The sequence below is a fragment of the Kogia breviceps genome, chromosome 11 (assembly GCF_026419965.1).
Source record: "Kogia breviceps isolate mKogBre1 chromosome 11, mKogBre1 haplotype 1, whole genome shotgun sequence".
NCBI lineage: Eukaryota > Metazoa > Chordata > Mammalia > Artiodactyla > Physeteridae > Kogia > Kogia breviceps.
Genome location: NC_081320.1, coordinates 2,022,886 through 2,043,301, shown reverse-complemented (window position 1 = coordinate 2,043,301; position 20,416 = coordinate 2,022,886). Strand labels below are relative to the sequence as shown.

Below are 20,416 nucleotides of genomic sequence, written 5' to 3'. Positions count from 1 at the left end.
CTTATTAGTTTGGGTTAATGTGTTATTATTTTGTGTTACCATCCGAGTTCGGATGATATATTGGAAAATCAGAACCCCAAACTCAAAATCAAATGGAAGAGAAAGGAAGTTATGACTTGTTTTTAAGCATATTATTCTTGTGCATGTATTAACTAGGCTGAAATTACAGCGTTTGCATCTGTGAATTCTAGAAACATTCCTTACGATATAATCAGTAGAGGTAGGAGGCGGCGTTGGCGGTTGGTACCGTAAAGGCCTCGCCACCCGTAGGCTAGGGGAGCCCCCTCTCTATGCTACTGCTGACGCTCAGCTCCGAGCCCCGGGGCGTGAAGCTGGGCCTCCTGCCTGCCTGGAGGCCCCGCTACCTCAGGTGGCAAAACCACGCGGCCAGGCTGCCGGACCCCAGGCGAGCTCACGGACCTTCCATGACAACATCCGTCTGTATGAGAGCTACACCGGAACAATGGGGGTTCCAAGGAAATGATTCCCTATCCTCAGCCAGGCCATGGCGCGGTCAAAACCCACCTCCCAGGACCAAAGAACGAGAGAAAACCTCCAGTATCCAACTGGAGATGAAAGAGAAGTGTCCCTCGTGTGTGAACGAGCAGCTCCCAGCGGGCGGAGGGTAAGGGTCCTAACAAAGTGAAGGAGTTGTTCCAGAGAAACCGGTCCCACGGAGCATCTAAGCCGCCTGGGTCCATGCTACTTCCTTCTAATTGAAAAAATACACGTGCAGTGCCAGAGGGGTAAGAATCCCTTCACCGCTGCTCTGGAGAAGCGGATGGTTCACGGCGGACGTCTCTGATGCACTTACTATTGTCAGGCTGTCCTTCTCTGACCCGGAAGGACAAATGTGGCCTCTGGTCAGAATTCAAAGAACAAGCGGTAAGTCAGCGCTTCCCAGCAATGATCGACAGGCCGTACCCTCTGCTCAGCACTCCTACTCCTGGGAATTTATCTTCAGGAAATCTGATTGATAAGAGCAAACATCTTCTACCACGTGTGTCCCCACCCACAGGGCACAGTGTCCAGTGGGACCCCGATACCTTCTCCATGAGCCCCTTTGCACCCTTCTGTGGTCAGCAGGATGTCCCAGTGCCGTCCTTTCCAACCTTCCCCGCGGTGGAGATGGTCTCCGTCTACCCTGCCTAGGGCTGAGCCACCGGGGGGGCGCATCGCCTGGAGAGCTGGAAATGGGGCTCGTGCACCAAGGAAGAGAAGTTTTCCTTTTATTTAATCCTAATTAACTTCAATCTAAGCAGCCACCTGTGGCTAGTAGCCGCTATACTGGACAGGACGGTGCTAGAAAATATAAACGATTGCGAACGGCCTGACGAAAAGGGGTTGTTATGACTCCCTTTTCTCCCAGGAGCGCGGGGACTTTCACACGAGTAAGTGACTCGCCCGTGGTTGGAAACCCAGTGACAGCAGAGAAGGACCGTCGCTCGGCCCAGCCGCCACCCCTGCAGTGACATCCGACTGCAGTCTCCTTCATCCCGGAAAAGATGCCACCCAGGCCAGCGGCCGCCCCTGAAAACTCCGAACAAACGCTCAGCAAAGAGCTGTCAAAGGAAGCTGTCCACACGTGGCAGGATTTCTTTCAACACGTGAGGAAATAGCGTGCTCCAGCTACGACTGTGTCAGTGGAAACTCTCAAACTGCACGTCGACCCTAAGGGTACCTGACAGCCCCCACTGGTCTCCCAAGCTCCTGCTGTAATCAAATATCGGCCACAGGAACTCACGGGGAGGCCGCGTCCTGTTATGCCGTCTCAGCATCGATCCATCCCGTCACACGTTCTTCCCTAAATCTGCAGGATTCCGTGAAACCGCACAAAAGCTAACAGCGCTTAGGACTTCGCAAAGTGACTCGGAAACAAAGCATCTTGACGGCACCGCATCAAATGGGTGGGAGGAGCTATGCTTGAGGAAAATAGCACGCGGCGTCGTTACTCTGTCTTGAATTCTGCGTAAGATATTTCACATGATTATTGCACCTCGAACCCGCTTCAAAGCCCACGAGGCTCGCTTCGGATACTCCTGCGCCTTACATCCCTCACCGACCCGTGTCACCTCCGCAAATGCTCCTTTAGTCACGGGGACCTACTGTGCACCCGAGTTAAGGTGCAGGGTGTAAATTCATCGACGTTCGGGTGGAGAACAGTAGCAGTGGTTTATGGACAGAGTCCTTATCCTCTGGTTCCACTGCAGCTTTCATATGGCCAAGGGGATCTAAGACCTCCCTTAATATTACCCTGTTGAGGTAAAACCAAGGAAATGTTGGGGCAAGAGGCTGAAACACAGGAAAAGAAGTGGGTTCAGACCACAAACTTGTGGCTCGAAGCCTGGCTGCAGAAAACTACACAAGAGCCAAGGGTGATGCCCTTGTTACAGGAAGTCCATTCTCAGATAGCAGCAGGCGGGTCTGCTGGAGAGAGTGGGACCTGGCTCTAGAACCCGGCGACTCAAAGCCCAGACCTACCAGGAAACTTGCAACGTCTGGAGTGTGGTCCTCCGGCCACAAACTCCCATCCTCGATCCGGGCCCACATCAGCGACGTGCACGCGAGCGGATGGCGGGTCCCGGGTGGCCCTGGGGTCTCCAGCCCTTGAGTCTCTCGGTGACCCACAGAGAGTCCCCAGGCCCCCACCCCGAGAAACCGCAGCTTCGATTTCCTGTCGTTGGAACACTTGCCGGGAGCCCTGAGCTTCCGTCAAGGGTCCAGTTCCCGCGAGGCCACCGCCTGCAGGCACACGGTCGCCGGTCCAGCAGAGCTGGCCTCCCAGCTGTCCCCGCCGAGGGGCCAGGCAGGGGAGTGAGGCCACCCCATGACGCAGCTGAATACCTGCAAGTGACCCCACGAGGCCTGTGGAGCGAAGGGGTCACCCAGCCGGGCCCGTCCGGACCCACCCGTCGCCAGGGAAGGTAAAGCAGTCCTCGTCTCACCCTGGGACATGTTGCGCTGGGGGAGGTGTTACGTGCCCATTGGAAACTGGGACAGTGTCTTTGCGCTCTTTTCAGTTCATCGATTTTCCCTCTGAAGCCACCTTCTAGGTGCTCTTATCATCTAACATGAGAGTGTACTTGTTAAACCCTAAGCCTCAGCCCGCCGCCCAGCCATCCCGCCTTCTGGCATCCACCTACCAAGGAAGCCTGAGGACGGCGGGTTCGGCTGGATCTTCTCCTTCGTGTTCTCCTGGATGATGTCCCAAAGCTGCCAGATAAACTTGGGGTGAAGAATGTAAAACGGCTGGTTTGGGTTTCTCTGACGGTGCTGAACATATGGGGTGAACAGGTTGTAATCCGGCTTCTTGTACCACTAAGAGGAAGAAAATAACAGTCAGAGGACCACGCTGCAAAGAGGAAGCCGGGCAGCGCCCGCATCGGTGGGTATTCAGAGGCTGAGGGGCCGGGCTGGGAGGGGATGCGGACGCGCTCTTCTGCAGGCATTTCCGCACTGGACGAGGGGCGAGTACAGAGGTGAGGTCTGGCCTGGGGGACTGGTGCCTTATTCTTTAGTAAAATGAGGGAGAAGGGCCAGGGTGGGGTCACTGGACTTTTCTGGAAAGGGCCAGATAGTAAGCACATCAGGAGTTTAGGGCGACAGAGTCTCCCTGCTGCTACTACTGGGCTCTGCTGTGTATTTACTTGGAAAGCAGCCACCGAGGGCACAAAGATGAATGGGCGAGGCTGTGTTCCAATAAAACTTTATTTACAAAAACAAGGGCAAACCAAAAAAAAAAAAAAAAAGGAAGAAGAAAAAATTAAAAAGACAAAACAAAAAGAAAGAAAAGGAAGGAAAAAAAAGAAACAAAACCAAAAAAAACATGGCCGGATGGCCCATGGCCATAGTTTCAATCACTGTGTTTCAGAAATATGTTTTCCCAATCTAATCTCTAGCGCAGAAAGATGTCAGTAATCGCCTGGGTCTCGGGTCGGGTCTGGGAGACGGATGGGTGAGCACAGAGGCCTCTCTGCAGCAGAGGAAAGATTCTGTTCCTTAATTGTGCTGCTGGATACAGGACTGTATACACTTGCTACTACCCATCAAAATGTGCACTTACATCGGTTACACAAAAATTACTGCAAGGAAAAAATAATAAGGTTGATTTAAAAAAACAAGCCTTCAGGGCTTCCCTGGTGGCGCAGTGGTTGAGAATCCGCCTGCCGATGCAGGAGACACGGGTTCATGCCCTGGTCCGGGAAGATCCCACATGCTGCAGAGCAACTAAGCCCGTGAGCCATGGCCGCTGAGCCTGTGCGTCCGGAGCCTGTGCTCCGCAACGGGAGAGGCCACAACAGTAAGAGGCCCGCATACCGAAAAAAAACAAACAAACAAACAAACAAAAAAAAAACAAGCCTTCAGAAGTGTCTCAGGTGCCACCGAGAAATGGGATTTGAGGTGTGGGGAGAGGCTCAGCTCATAGGGCTCTGACTGTCCTTTCAGACAGACACCTCGGGCAAGGATGGGCTTGGATGAAGATCCCAAGGAATAGTCCCTGGTTGAATGGGGTCTGTGGCTTTAAAAATTTTGGCAAGGACGGGCCAGATCATCTTCAGTGAACTGTGCCCCCAAACCCCCGGCGCAGGGAGAGGGAAAGCGGGGGCCAACAGCGAGAGCCTCTCGTGGGTCCACCGACAGCAAGGAAGCGGTCAGAACTTAAGACCACAGAACCTCAGGCTGGAAGGAAGCTGACAAGTTCAAACACCCGCTTGATGCTGCTCCTCAGTACATGGCGTGTAGGAGGATCAACCAGAGAGCATTCTCGAAAACACACATGGGGGACGTCCCTGGTGGCTCAGTGGTGAAGACTCTGAGCTCCCAATGCAGAGGCCCCGGGTTCGATCCCCGGTCAGGGGACTAGATCCCGCAGGCACGCCGCAACTAAGAGTTTGCATGCCACAACTGAGGAGCCCACCTGCCGCGACAAAGACCCAGTGCAACCAAATAAATAAATAAATAAATATTTAAACAAACAAACAAACAAACAAACAAAAACCACACATGGAGGCTGGATATGCCCGGATTCCTGGGAAACGGGCTCCGACGGATGCTCTGAACAGTGACGCTCCAGATGATGACGTGAACTCCTGGTTGAGGCTACTTGTAATAGTCATGCCACGTTCTGTGTCCAGCCTCCGTCTTAGGACGCATGGCCACAGAATGCTCCTTCCAGAGGGACCGTCGACTGCGGGCACCTCTCCTGGACACCTACCCCCTGGTGGGGCTGAGATCTGTTCCCACCTTCATCTCAGGAAGCTGGCATCCTCTCGGGTCACGGCAGAACAAGTCCGCAGACGCTGGCACAGCTGACAGCATCGCTCACGGGGCTAAACCGTAACCGATCCTCCAAGCCCCCTTTCAGAACAAGTGCGCTGGCTCTTCAGGCCAGGTTTCACCAAAAGCAGAGAGGCCGTGAACGTACTGATAACGCGCTTATATTTTGATGGTTAGTAATAACCTTGTTTACACTGTATCGTATAAGATTAAAAAGATTTGGAGGCAGAAGCCAAGAGTGGCGCAGTCAGGAAAAGCCTGTGACCCATCCCACTGCAATAACAAGGATTCACGAAGGTTAGCCTTTCTCGCCAGGAACTTCCCGTGTCTTTCGAAAGGTCCTGTCACTACTTGAAAGGTGATGTAACCGTCTCCCAGTGGAAAAATTCGCAGTTTAAGCAGCCCAACCTCTGGTGTCGCTGGGACTTTCTGAACATCTAGACGTTGTACATTTGTTTTTGTTTTTGAAATCCTCCAGAAAAACGCTTTAGCATCAGAGGGACTTCGCTCAGCAAGGGCGCTGCTGCAACCGGGACCCAATCCGTGCGAACATATGTGAATTGAATTCGCAGCCACAATCGGTTTCACTCCGCCTGTCCAAGTTTAATCCCTGACTTTCTCCCATTATGTATCGGTCAAAGGCACTGTCTGACCCTCAAGGGTAGGGGCACCAAGGAAATACGCACCAGGTGGAGATTTGCAGAATACGGAGCTGGGTCCCAGGCCACCAAGATGACATCTTTATACAACGAACTGTCAATGAAGTGATGCCTGGGGTTGGTCAGAATCTGCAAACACATAGCAGAATCATTTCAAAACAAGGATTTGGGCCTTCACAATTATATTTTTAAAAGAGGTAAAAATTTTAAAAAGGAGTTTTAGAGCAAGGAAAAAGAAATGTTCCTCAGACTTTCTGGGGGAGGGAGAGAGGCAGGCTTTACACGCTAAGGCACTCAGGAAATATTGAGACAAAGGAGGGCTTTCTTTTTTAAGAAAAGAACCAGGGATTTCCTTGGCGGTCCAGTGGTTAGGATTCCGGGCCTTCACTGCCGAGGGCCTGGATTCAATCCCTGGTCGGGGAACTAATAAGATCCCGCAAGCCATGTGGCGCCACCAAAAAAAAAAAAAAGAAAAAAAAGCAGCAGCACTGAAGTCATCTAGAGGCACCAGCTCGTGATGGAACTCCTGGCTGAGTGAGCCCCCGCCAACGACAACCGCCCTCACTGGCCACTGGAGAGAGAGCTGCAGGCCTAGAAGGACTGGGTTCTTAGGCACCTACCGAGTGCCAACCTCAGGACAAACTGGGCCCAGAGGCCAGGAGACGTGAATCCACCCAGTATGAATGTCCCCGCTCTGGGCCCCTCTCTGGTCCCGAGTGAGTCCTTCAGTCTCACCTGCCAATCAGCTTTTGTCAACTATAGTCTGGGGGAAAAAGGATGCATTTGATTTGCTTCATTTTTTTTTTTTTTTTTTTGCTGTACGCGGGCCTCTCACCATTGCGGCCTCTCCCGTTGCAGAGCACAGGCTCCTGACGCGCAGGCTCAGCGGCCGTGGCTCACGGGCCCAGCCGCTCCGCGACATGTGGGATCTTCCCGGACCGGGGCACGAACCCGCGTCCCCTGCATCGTCAGGCGGATTCTCAACCACTGCGCCACCAGGGAAGCCCTGCTTCATTTTTAAGATGGAATTTTCCCACAGTTTTTTAAGAGGCCCTCTTTTCCTTCGCATTTTAGTGTTTCTGAAGTTAGGGTGTATCTCACAAGGGACCTGTATTTTAATTTGCTGGGGCTTAGCTCCTCCTCTCTTAAAAGCTGTCATCAGACAGATGAGGACATCTTCAATCAGTGGCGTCTCTGCATTCAGGAAACCGGGGCCTGTTTCTCACCTCTGCAGGCTGCGAGCCCAGAGCCCGGCGAAGAAAAGCTGATCTGTGGTTCTGCAACAAACTCACCATAAATCGCTCATCGCCCCATTTTTTTTCTATACACTTTGAAACTCTAGAAATTGTTGTGGTTTGTTCTGAGACAAATTTTGCTATGAATTTTGGAAAACATTCTTATTGAGAACATACAGAAAGATATTTTCCTTTTTAAAATGTTCAATAACAAAGTAAAGTTTCTGAGCTGTTCTTCTGAGCCTTGAATTCTGTTCCTTTGCTTTTCTCCCCTCCATCCCCATGATTTACTCTGTTTACCTTTCTTTTCCTCAGTTCACAAAATGCAATATGCCACATATATATATTTGTACCTCTACTCTGATTTTTCCTTTGGATCTTATTTACTCTTTTTTCCTACTCACAGCACACACGAATTCCCATTTCTCTGCATTTTTCCTCACTAATTCTTTATAATTACAAGACCTTTAGAAATAAGCAAGGTCGTGGTCATGGATAACTGGGTGATTTCTCTTCATTCACCCAGTTAAGCTTAAGCTATTTACCTGTAAAACAGTCCACCGTGAAAACAGTCCACCCATCTTACCTGGGAATTAATGATGCGGACGGTGGTTTTATTTCCAACATCCTTCTCGTAGCCACGTGTAGGAGCAGAGTTAAATCTCAAAACTGCATCGTGGGAATCTGAGGGCACATAAGTGACAAACTTACTTCTTCTTTTCCCTCTGCATAAAAATCAGCATAATCTAGGAACATATCTTAAAGCAAATCTTTCAATACCTGAAGCTAACTAGACCCCGATAAAATTCAGATACCCCCCCCCCCACTGTTTGGCATACTATTTATTTAGAATGAGATCCTGGCTGGGGGCAAATAAACATAAAAACATATCAACCCATTACAAGTGGTCCTATATCATCTAAGTTATATTTAGATACTTGGTATGTGTTCACGGTCTTTAAAGACATGCTTTACACAGGAAATTTCAAGACGTATGTGTGTATCTAGACTGCTTTGTGGAGTCTAACGTGTTTCCCAGAAACAGGGCTGAAAAAGCAGAGTTAATCAGCGATAGGGAATGTCTATGCGTTTTCTTCAGCTACAAAACCCCCCAATCCTACAACATTCTTTTAGGGGAAATTTTCCGGGAGTCGGCAAGCTACGGCACATTTTAGTAAATAAAGTTGTACTGTAACACAGACTCACTGGTGTTTATCTGTCGTCTGTAACGGTAGGGTTGTGACAAGTCCCTATAGCTCACGCAGCCTCAAATATTTACCACCTGTGGCTCTTAAAAAAACAGAATAAAAGGTTTGCCAATCTCCAGATTTGACGCGGTCTATGCTTTGCATTAATGATGCCACCCGCCCCAATACTTCCAGTTTTCTTTACTTCACAATTTAAGCACACGTGTGCAATTTGAGCGGGTAATGATCTGCCTTATTATTTATTATTATTGAACAGTATTTTGTCATAAAAATTCAAATGATACTTGAGCTAGAAAAATCAGATCACCCAAAGCAGCGGTTCTCACTTCTTAAAGGTCTCCGGATGCCTTTACACTCTTGAAAATTACCGACAACCCAGAGACCTTTTGTTTATCTGGATTACAGATTTTAGAATATATCACATTAGTGAGTAAAATAGAAAAATTGTAAATGTTTATTAATTTATCTGTAAATACATTTTTGTGAGAAATAACTGCGTTTCAAAAAGTAGCGAGAAGAAGGGCACCGTTTTAAATGTTTGCAAATCTCTTTAACGCCTGGCGTTTTAGAAGATAGTTGGTTTCATATACCTGTTTCTCTACTCAATCTGCTGCAATATGTTGCTTTAGCTGAAGTATATGAAGACTTAGATATATCGTTGAAAATGGTGGGAGTATTTCAAGAGTCTTTCCACATGACTAGGGATATTCTCCTCTGGTTCTTCATCGTAACTCCACGAGAGCTAGTTTCTGAAAGGTTAGTGGCAGTGTGGAGTGTGAAACAGTATCAATTTTTGTGCTGTTACATTAAAATCCATTAGTTAATCTTGCTCTTAAAATGGATGATTCATGAAAAAAAAACGACCCAGTCAAAACATGGGCGGAAGATCTGAACAGGCATCTCTCTAAAGAAGACATACGGGTGGCCAACAGGCACGTGAAAAGCTGCTCCACATAGCTAATCATTAGAGAAATGCAAATCCAAACTACAGTGAGGTACCACTCATCCAGGCCAGAATGGCCATTATCCAAACGTCTACAAATAGGAACTTCCCTGGCGGTCCAGTGGTTGAGACTCTGCGCTTCCACTGCACGGGGCGCGGGTTCGATCGATCCCTGGTCAGGGAGCTAAGATCCCGCGTGCTGCACGGTGTGGCACGGCCAAAAGTTAAAAAAAAAAAAAAGAAAACTTTACAAGTAATAAATGCTGAGAGGGTGTGGAGAGAAGGGAACCCTCCCCTACACTGTTTGGTGGGAATGTAAGTGGGTGCAGCCGCTGTGGAAAACAGTGTGCAGGTTCCTTAAAAAACTAAAAATAGAGTTGCCATATAATCCAGCAATCCCACTGCTGGGCATTTATTTGGAAAAGACAAAACTCTAATTCGAAAAGACACATGCACCCCAATGTTCACAGCAGCTCTATTTACAATAGCCAGGACATGGAAGCAGGCTAAATGTCCATCGACAGAGGAGTGGATAAAGAAGATGTGGTACATATATACGATGGAATATTACTCAGTCATAAAAAGACTGAAATGATGCCATTTGCAGCAACATGGATGGACCTAGAGATGATCATACTAAGTGAAGTAAGTCAGACGGAGAAAGACAAATATATGATATCACTTATATGTGGAAGCTTTAAAAATGATACAAATGAACTTATTTACAAAACAGAAATAGACCCACGGACGAAAAACAAATTTATGGTTACCAAAGGGAGAAACGGGTCGGGGAGGGATAAATTAGGAGCTTGGGCTGAACATACACACACCACTATATATAAAACAGGTAACCAACAAGGACCTACTGCAGAGCACAGGGAACTCTATTCAATATCTTGTAATAACCTACAATGGAAAAGAACCCGAAAAAGAATATACGTATGTATAACTGAATCACTTTGCTGTACATCAGAAACTAACACAACGTTGTAAATCAACTATTGGGTTGGCCAAAAAGTTCCATAAGATGTTATGGAAAATCCCAAACGAACTTTTTGGCCAACCCAATATATCTCAATTAAAAAAAAAAAAAGGAAGATTCAGCCATGTATATTTTGTAACACTGTGCAACGGTCATTTGGAAGCTATCGGTGCAATACGTAATGCAGATCTGTCAAATACTGAAGCATTTCATTATAAAGTGTCAAATATCATTAACGTCACCATGGATCCCATCACTTTTTAAGTTTGGGAAGCTTCCGAGCTCAGGGTTGAAAGCTTTTTCATTGGCAACAAACACTGTCAGTTATTTTCCTAAAAGTGAAGGCTTACTTACTTCCTTTTTGAGAAAATATCTGCCAAATGTCCAAGTCTAAGTTAAGTATGTCTATCCGTCATCTGGTTCGAGTATAGCTGTGTTTCGTGACAGAGCGGCTAGTGGCACTCACAGTTCGACCACCTCAGTGCCCTTCCGTCGGGCGCTGGTCTGCAGAAATGCGTTCACGTTACTTCCCATTTGGTCTTAAAAACACATGTACTTCAAAGACTGAACTCTAATAAAACTAACCATTTTCTACTGCTTCATTAAGGACATCCACACGGGGAACCGGCCTGCTTTGCTTTCGCCGCTAAGCTTGGCAGGAAAACATTCCGTGAGGACCTAGGACAGTTGGGTACCACTGCCTTGACCTGTGCTAAGAAGCAGTTTTATCCGCTATTGCTCCTGCATCATCCGTTCCGATGTCAACAGTTAAAAAGACCTCTGAGTACTAAGATGAAAATTGTTCTCACCTCGTGAGCCCCTGAAAGGATCGTGGGGGCTCCAAGTACAAGGCCAGGCACTATATGACCTGCTCACCCGGGGCAGCTCTCCCATAGGCGGGGAGTGACTGGGGGCCCGGACAGTGGGGTGGCCTCCCGGCACTCAAGAGGTAGTAAGCAGGATGGCACCGGGGCAGGAAGCAGGATGCTGGCACTCCTGGACCAGTTCTCCCACCGAGCCACGCCACCCTTAGATACAGCCTCCGTCCAGAGGTAAGGTGAACACGCTGAGGGTGCCGAGCGGTGGGTGCCTTTCTAATTGACTGCGTAGAAATTCCTAATGGATCGTATCACCCCGGACGATGTCCCAGCTTCGAAAAGCTGGTGTTCTACACCGAGGTGTGTTTTAAGCCTTAGAACAACTTGACAAAGCACAGGGCGCAGAAAGGTAATCCAGGTTCACTCCTTTGGAAGGCGTACGAGGCTGAAGAGTTAAAAGACCAGTTTCACGGAGGACACAGAGAGGTCGGTAGGGACGGGCTGCTGGGGGTGAGACTGAACTTCCGCCAGCCGGCCGGGAGAAGAATGGACCAGGGTGGGTGGGGACGCGTGGGGAGGACGAGCTGAGAGAGTCCGTCACACGGACACATTTGTAAATGGGCGCCTGGCCGTGCTGTCCCCAGATAACCACCTTCAAAGCCAAGCTGTCCACCCACATTTAGAGGGGGAGGAACGGATCAGACAGCCAGCACAGGGCAAGAAAGCAAAGCGTCATTTTTGGAGACGGCATTTCCACGCTAGAGCCACGTCACGTTGACCTTGAGAGCAGAGCCAGGCCAAGACCACCACGGAGGAAGCTGCAAACCCCGCAGGGAGCAGCCAGCCGGAAGGCACAGCAGCACGAGATCCGTGCCCAGCCCTGGGCACTGCACCTCTCCACGCACTCTCCACTCCACCTCTCCCTTCCCTTCCCTTCCCGCGCTCAGGAATCTGCAAGGGCGGCAGTGCCTTCAGTCTCTGGGGACCGGGGAACGGCCTGCCAAAGAGAGGCTTCTCCCCTCTCCCAAACCCACCGCCCTGGTCTGTCTCGCCCCACTGGGACTCCTGCCACGTGCTGACTCCAACCTAGGCCCGGGAGCCGTCTTTCCAAAATGAAACACCGACCCATCACCCCTCTGCTTCAAAGATCTCACTGCCTCTGCACCAGGAGGCCAAGGGGCCGGAGCTGGAGTTTCTGGGGCCCAGACTGGGGTTCCAATCCGGCTCTACCCTCTGTGTCTCTGGGTACCTTGGTTTCCTTGCCCATAAAACAGGAATAACCGTGTCTGTCACTTGGCGTCGCAAGGCTTGTGCACAGACGAAAGCACTGAGGATGAGAGCTTCCCTGCAGTAAACACTGGTATCTGTCATTACAGGGGGTACCTTTTATTAAGTGCTATAAGTGGTATCTATGATCACAATCATTATGAGAAGTCTAATTTCTGGGGAATGACATCCAGGAGGAGGTCGGCCTCCTGCCCACCCGTCCAACTGACCTGTCTGCTCTCCGCCCCCAGCCCATACCACCCCCACGCTGTGCTGTTTCTCATGCAGCTGCCCTGCTGGCCTTTGGCCTGGATTCCCCTCCTCAGATGTCGGCCCTCGCCGTGGGGCTGGATTCCGCAGCCACGTCTCCTCTGTCTGTCTGCGCATCTCTCTGTCCTTCTGACGGTGACACTGCAATTGTCTGTTTACACTCTGTCTTTCCCACCAGACGGCGGAGGGTCTGAGGGCTAGGGCTGGGCCTCGCCCATCTTTCTCTCACTAGTGGCGAGCACGGTATCTGGTGGAGAGTTGGGGGCCCGTGCTTGTTGAATGACTATATGACCTGCTTTCTTGCTTTTTTAAGGTAACAGGACACCAGATCCCAAGCTCGCTGCGGGAAGATGCCCCCTGCCTACACAGCCTCCTCCCTACCCTCCCATTTCCCACACACTTCCCAGAATCGTTGTTTTAAGTAACAGCTCCTGACCTCCCATTCAAGGCGACAGCTGCTAAGTTCAGAGTACTTTTCTCATCTGCAGTGTGTTTCCACGGGACTGCTGCCACCGATCTCACTACCAAATTATTATTATTTACAGGAATGGGTGAGAAAAGGTCATCTCACCACTCTAGAAAAGAATGTTCCATGTTTTCAAAACAGTTCAGCTTGCTTTTTCAATAACATATTCAAAGTGGAGGTGTTTAAACAATTACAAGGTATGACTCAGTCTAACAGAACTGGGGAAACAGGACGGCACTGCCCAGGGAGCAGCCAGCAGAGCCACTTGCAACCCTGGTCTCCCTGGTCCCCTGGGGGGTGGGCCGGGGCTGAGCCCTCAGGCAGGGGGGGTAGGGGGGGCAGACAGGGGGCAACCCGCAGGAACTTTTCTAGCTCTGCCCTCAGTTTTTCATAAAACCACGACCTCGTGCAAGACTTCTAATCTTCACTTAGCCAATTCACAAGGAGATGCTTAGGGGTGAAGATAGATTTAGCTAAATAGTACAGCATGCCCGGTTCCAAGTTTCCTGAAGGACTCTGCTATGTGAATTTGTTCTCACTAGGAGAGGTGTTCACCACGGTGTGTTGATAAGCCTCTGTATGTTCGGGAGATTCGGAGGAGAAATGTCAGCACATGGCAGGCACATGGGCTGATGCTGAGAGATGCCAGCTTATAAAAAGGTGAGACTTTTTGTCTTCACAAGTGGAATTGTGTTACGTGACATACTCTTAAAAAGGTATCCATAGCTCTAAAATTGGATTCAAAGGAACTGAGGCAAAACAATAGAGAATTTAACAAATTTTCTGAGTGTGTTTGTTCTTCAGTTACCTTTCTACGATTCTAATCATGAACCTCTGTATAAGTGCAGATGCTATCAATTAAATGTGGATACTAGAAACTAACAAAGATATAACTGACGTGTCATGTTCCCCAGAAATGTGGAATTCCCAGTCTCTTTCACACCCTCTTCCAAATTCTGAATAGAGGAGAGTTTACAAGACTCCGGTCAGGGATATTTACACCAGAATAAAGAGCAAGGGAATTCTCCCAGGCAGGTGAGAGGAAGGCAAATGTGCAGCTGTGATGCAGTGGGGCTTAAAACAAAGCAAAAACAACAACAACAACAAAAAAAAACAAACAAAAAAAACCCGAGCAAGTCACCGCCTGCTTTAAAGTGTGCTGCTTAAATTCCTTCTTCCATGATTAATCATGGTCCTCGAAAACCAGAGAGAAGTGTGGCTTTACTTGGCCCTGGGGGCCTCTGAACCAATGCTCCTTCCTAATTGGTAGCAGCCGCTCGACGCGGCTTTGGCTGCAAGCTTATGTGACACACAGACAGCGTGATTACGAGTCTGTTTAATGTCAGCTTGGGGACACTGGGACCCCAGGCTCCAAGTCCAGACTTGGGCCTTGTGTCTTCAACTTCTTAAAAAATTTCACATTCAGCCTCATTCCCAAGAGCCTGTGGGAGGAGGTCTGGGCTGTGCGACCTGATGATAAGGGTGTCGCCCTATTTCAAGATGGCTCTGGAATGTCAGCCAGTCTTCGAGGACACGGAACAATGAATGGGCCCCAGAAACAACGATTCCTTTCTATCAAGTGGGCAGTGCCCCCTGAAGGTCACGTCCAGGTCAGCTACGAGCTAACACCATCCACCTGTGAGAACGTATGAGGGCGTTGTTTTACATCTGGCCTCAAGGCAGACGCTGCGTCTGATCCACACGTGTCTTTTGGTACCTAGCACGGAAGCCAGCACAGAGTAGAGGCTACATGCGTGTTTGCTCAATGAGCCTAAAGGGTCTCGGGTGCAACACCAGGACGGGCTGGGCACTCGGGGGCCTCAGGGGCATTAGACCAGACTGCAGGTTCCTGGGGAAGAAGGGCTTGTGCATCCAGATGCGGGAGCCCTCCCCAGCTGCCAGCCCCGCAGCCTTGGGGCTTCAGGCAGCAACATCAACTCTTATCTGCATTTCCAGCCAGCCTACCTTCCTGCCCTGCAGACTTCAGATTTGCCAGCCGCTAGGACGGCAGGGGCAAGGCCTGAAAATAAATCTTTCTCTCTACACGTATCCCGCCGGTCAGTTTCTCTGGAGAGGCCAGACTCACGGGGGTGTTCTCCAGGGCTCAGGAAAGGATTTGAAGACAGTTCAGAAGGGAAGATGGAAGCCCTGGCTGCAGCTGGTTACCTGCCATCCTGGAGAAGGACCCTGGGAGGCGGCCGGGACCCAGAGGCTGGGTGTGTGCCAACCTTGGAGGTGACGGTGCCCACCAGATCAATGCTCTCACCAGCAGTCGGGCTCTCCGCAGAGCCCGGGGACAGGGATTTTAGTCCTTGAACAAGTTAAAACTATCATCCTGCAAACTCCTGTTTGCAGCTGCCCCCTAAGGCTCGTCGCCCGGTGGGGTTTCCCCTGCTGTCCTTTCGCTCCCCCATAATCCTGCCACATTAAGGGGTCATCAGGGGTGCAGGCCCGGCTGGGAGCTGTCAGTGCACAACGTGGGCTCTGCAGGAGGTGGATCCTGAGCCCGGGGCGGTGAGAGGGCCGCGGGCTTCCCTTTCCCGGGCCCCCAGCTCCGGGGAGGATGCCTGCCTCTGCTCTGAGTCTCCGCAGAGGAGACCTCTGCTGGGATTCCGCCCGCCGAGGCTCATTCCGTCCCAGGGAAGACAGACCACCTACGACTTCCCAGAAACACAGTGCAGGAGCGGCCACCCCGGGGGCGGGGGCCGCGGGGACCCACCTATCTCCTCGCCCAGGGACGAGTTGAGGATGGCGCCGGCCGACGTGACCACGGCGCAGGTCCGGAGGCCGCGCGGGAGCAGCCGGCCCAGCGGCACGGCGGGGACCAGCGCGCGCCAGCCGAGCGCCGAGAAGGGCGGCTCGCTGCCGTCCAGGGTGCGCACCCGCACGCGGCCCCGCAGGGCGCACAGCAGCTCGGCGCGGCTCCGCCCGGCCGCCCGGCGCCCCCGGAAGTGCACGCCGTGCTTGTTGGCGCGCAGGTAGGCGCCCATGGCCTTCTGCAGGCGCGGGTGCAGCATCCGCGCCGACGCGTCGCCCTTCCAGAGCCGGCGCAGGAGCGCGCGGGACGTGGACGAGTACAGCCGCTCCCCGTCCTCGCCCACCGCGGGCGCCGCGCTCCGGCTCGGCCTCCGGGCCCCTCGCTTCGCCCGCCGCCCCCGGGCCCGGCGCGCCGACCGAGCCCCCTCCGGGCCCCCCGACGGGCCGGGAGCGGCGTCCTCCGGCGGGAAGGCGCTTTGCGATGCTCTCCCCGTCTGGGGCGAAAGGAAGTCGCCTTCATTTTCAAAGCCGTCTGGGGCCCGCGCCCGCAGGTCGCCCGGCCCCGCGTGCACGGGGCCATACGGGTGTCTGCGGGGCAGCCCGCGGCGAGCGTCCGCGCCCTCGGGCAGGCCCTCGGATGCGCCCATGATGGCCCGCTGCCTTCCCTGCGCCGGCAGCAGCCTCCTGGTCTCCAGGAAGGAGAAGGAGCTGGGCGCGGGCTGGGCAGGGTTGCTGTCGGTGAAGTACAGGAAGATCACCAGGAAGAGGAGACCCCAAGCGAATATACCGCAGAGCATTCCTTGTCTCCATTGCTTCAAGTGTAGTTTCATGGCAGGTCCGCGGGGTCAGCACCTGGTGTCCCGAGGCGGGAGGAGGCGGGATGGACCTGAAAAACAGCCGGGTGTCACGGTGAGGCGCGCGGGACAGCGCTGGGGACAGTCTCTTTAGAGGGTCTCGGGAGGGTTATTTAGAAGGGGCATCAGAAACCAGGGTCGTCCAGAGCTTCGGCTACATTCAGGGGTCATGTGCCCCCCACCCTCACATCTGCAAGACGACGGGTCCCACTGAGGCAGGACGTAGATTCCCCCCACCAAGGTAAGCAAGTGGAGCTTTGTTCCCTGTGGCCGGACACTCCCAGACGAGAATAGCAGGACAATCGAGACAGGAGGCTGGGCCCAGAGAGAAGGTAAGAGACCACATATTCCTCATTCTCGAAGTCAGGAGGCTTCCCCGACTAGAAAGCTCCTTGGAGGTCAAAAAGGGAGTGATGTCAAGTCTACCCACAGGCCTCTCCACTAGAATCCATCTCCGCTGAGAGATGCACACACACACGGGGGCGGGGGGGGGGGGGCGCACCCTGAGATAAACCAAATACGGACTCAGAACCAGGCAAAGCAAGATGACCGGCCAAAGGAAACCCGGAAGAAATGCCCCGTAAAAGTGATTCAAACTGCCACGAGGGCACGGCTCTCCCTCCGAGTCCGCCCGTGTGTCTATCCATGCGTACTTTACCCTTTTTCCTCCTAATAAACACTCTACTTGTTTCACTACTTTCCGTCTTCGTGGGAATTCTTTTCTGCAGAGCCGAAGGGCCAGGGCCTTGTCACTGACCGCGGGTCTCGTGGCTTGGATTCTGTGCTCTCACTGCCCCGGCCCGACCTCGATCTCTGGCTGGGAACCGAAACCCTGCTTCGAGCCGCTGCCGGCCGAGGCCCGCCGAGATCACCGCCACCTCAGCTGAGGGTCTTGGGAGAGGGGAGATGCGGTGGGTGTACCTCTGGAGGCACCTCAGGGGTGTGTCTACCTCCCCACCGAGGGCTGTTTAATCGGGGCCCATCCCATCAAGGTCTCCCCGCGGCTGGGTTACAGTCTCCAATTTGGTGAAGCAGGCAGGAGGGCTCAGCAGAGTCTGCCCTCTCGCCCCTGCTCATCAGACCACAACGGGCTCACAGCTCAGATATTGTACAGCAGCACGGCGGGCTGTGCGTTTCAAGGGAAACTTCCAGAAGGGCCCCAGTAAGCGATGACCCGGGGACTGAGGCTGCAGGGGAAGGTGATGTCGAGGTGTCTGTGAACCTCAAAGCAGCCCCCCGGATAATCGCCCTCACCATGAGCTTCTGATGGAATAAGAGGGACGAATGTCAAAATTCTAAACAAGGGAGGAGATGAGAGAGCTAGGTGAGCCTCCAACTGGGAAAGGGTGAGGAAGGAGGCTGAGATGAAAGTACAAGATACAGAGTCAGAGAGAAGGACCCTCTTCTCCACTCCATGATTATCGCTTTTTTTGTTATTCAGGTAGCAAGCACAGTGCTTGGCACTACAGGAAACGACAAAATATCAATAAGAAACGCATCTAATGCGGCTGATAGCAGATCACGAAGTCGCCATAGTTGCACTTGCTCTTTTCCCCGTCCCTATATGAACCAGTCTTCACAAGGTCCTTTCCTATCAGTACGGAGGGTCCTCCAAAAACTAAAAATAGAGTTGCTGTATGATTCCACAATTCCACTCCTGGGCGTGTATCAGGAAAAACTCTAATTTGAGAAGATACACGCACCCTTATGTTCACAGCAGCACTATTCACAATAGCCAAGACACGGAAACAACCTAAATGTCCATCGACAGATGAATGGATAAAGAAGATGTGACGCATATACAGAATGGAATGTTACTCAGCCATAAAAAAGAATGAAATGATGCCATTTGCAGCAACATGGATGCAACTAGAGATCATCATACTAAGTGAAGTCAGTCAAAAAGAGAAAGACAAATACCATATGATATCACTTTTATGTGGGATCTAAAATACGACACGAACTTATCTACGAAACAGAAACAGACTTGCAGGCATAGAGAATAGACTTGTGGTTATCAAGGCAGTATGAGGAGGGAAGGATTAGGAGTCTGGGGTTATTAGATGCAAACTATTACATATAGGAGGGATAAAAAAACAAGGTCCTACTCTATAACACAGGGAACTCTATTCAACATCCTGTGATAAACCATAACGGAAAAGAATGTGAAAAAGAACATATATGTATAACTGAGTCACTTTGATCTACAGCAGAAATTAAACACAACATTGTAAATCAACCATACTTCAACAAAATTTTTAAAGAAAGAAAAATAAAAAAAATGCACCTAAGCTTTAGGAATGCAAGCAAAGCCTCAGAAAAGGACAAACATAAGGAATACTAAGTGAGTTGCGGGAGCTTTAAGCTGTAGAGCCCAGAGCCCAGCACAGGCCGGCCCTGAATAAGTACTGGTTGAAAGAATGATGTGTGTGTGTGTGTGTGTGTGTGTGTGTGCGCGCGTGCATGCGCGCGCGTTGGGGGCGGGAGCTGTGTCTGCAGGTGTGCACAGCTGTGTGTTGGTGACGGTGTTGGAAGAAGTGGGGAGACCATTTGGGGGGAAACCAGGCTGGGAAGCCGCCCCTTCCAGACTTGGGGGTGGGGATGGGGGCCTACTGGGAAGTTGGGTCCACGTGCTGGGTGAGAAATGGGGAGGAGGGAGGTCTCTGAGCAAGGCAGGGGGGTGCTGGTGGCAGGGGCTTTCAGGGAAGTGGGGGCCAGGAAGGAAGGAGGGAGGAAGTGGGGTAAGGGGGCCTCAGCAGCAAGCAGACACTCCGGAAGCCCTTCCGTCTGATGGGAGGGGCTGGCAGAGGGGACTCCTCCCCCACCTCCACAGGCTGAACGGCCTCCAGGAAAACCAGGAGGCAGGTGAGGACAAGGCCGTAACGCAAGGGCAGGGGGTTTTACTCAGATAAGAACTGAAATCAAAGCGGGTGATCCCTGGGTCCGTGCAGTCACCTGGGGAAGCTATACACCGTCTCTGATGGAAAAGAAGACGTGCGAAAGTGAGAAGCCCACATGCCTGTTACAGATGGACACGTGTCCTTTGCCCTCTTCCCATGGAGAGGTGAGTCTGTGTCTCCCCACCTTGAGCAGGGGGAGCGCTCTGACCAGGTACCAGGCCCAGGTCCAGCAGCTTCCACGTCCTGCCTTTAAAACGCTCACGATGGGGGAAGTAGCCACCAGCAAAGACAGACGGCGCTCTCACCCGAGTCCACCATGCAGTGAGGAAGCCCAAGCTAGCCGCGTGGGAAAGGCCACGTGGACCGAGAGATGCCCAGCCAAGCCCGGCCCGTCCAGCTGTCCCAGCCTCTCACTGCCTTGGACTCCAGCCCAGTGGAGCGTTCAGACGACTTCAGCCCTGGCCAGCCTCTGGCTGCAGCCACACGTGAGACCCCAAGTGAGGACCCAGCAGAGCCCAGTTAACCCACAGAACCAGGAGTGATCATGACAGGTCGCTGTCCTGAGCCACTGAGTCTCGAGCTGATTTGCTGCATCAGAAACGATGACTGGAGCAATGCCAGATGAGAGGAACCCAGAATGCATCCAACAGTCTAGCCTCTCCCAGGGGTTCTGTGAAAGCAACGTTCAGTGGACTGTTTAAGTTGTGGCTGCTTAACAAGAGTTTGCTTTACCTCGTAGTCACGGGAGAAAAAGCCTGTAGATTTCCCTCGCAGTCATACA

General features: G+C 51.7%; 1 protein-coding gene across 9 annotated transcripts in view; it reads right to left on the bottom strand.

Moving 5' to 3' along the window:
• The window catches only part of ST6GAL2 (ST6 beta-galactoside alpha-2,6-sialyltransferase 2), a 65,229-nt gene that overhangs the window by 10,033 nt on the left and 34,780 nt on the right, over nucleotides 1-20,416 (bottom strand). For all 9 annotated transcript variants that reach the window (XR_010835306.1, XR_010835307.1, XR_010835308.1 and 6 more), the window contains 4 exons: nucleotides 15,844-16,767; nucleotides 7,758-7,855; nucleotides 5,964-6,065; nucleotides 3,144-3,318 (listed from right to left, as the gene is read on the bottom strand). Coding sequence is in view for 6 of the 9 variants with exons in the window: in XM_067007010.1 (XP_066863111.1) it covers nucleotides 3,144-3,318; nucleotides 5,964-6,065; nucleotides 7,758-7,855; nucleotides 15,844-16,711 (1,243 nt within the window). In the remaining 3 variants the exon portion in view is untranslated. The remainder of the gene's footprint in view (nucleotides 1-3,143; nucleotides 3,319-5,963; nucleotides 6,066-7,757; nucleotides 7,856-15,843; nucleotides 16,768-20,416) is intronic.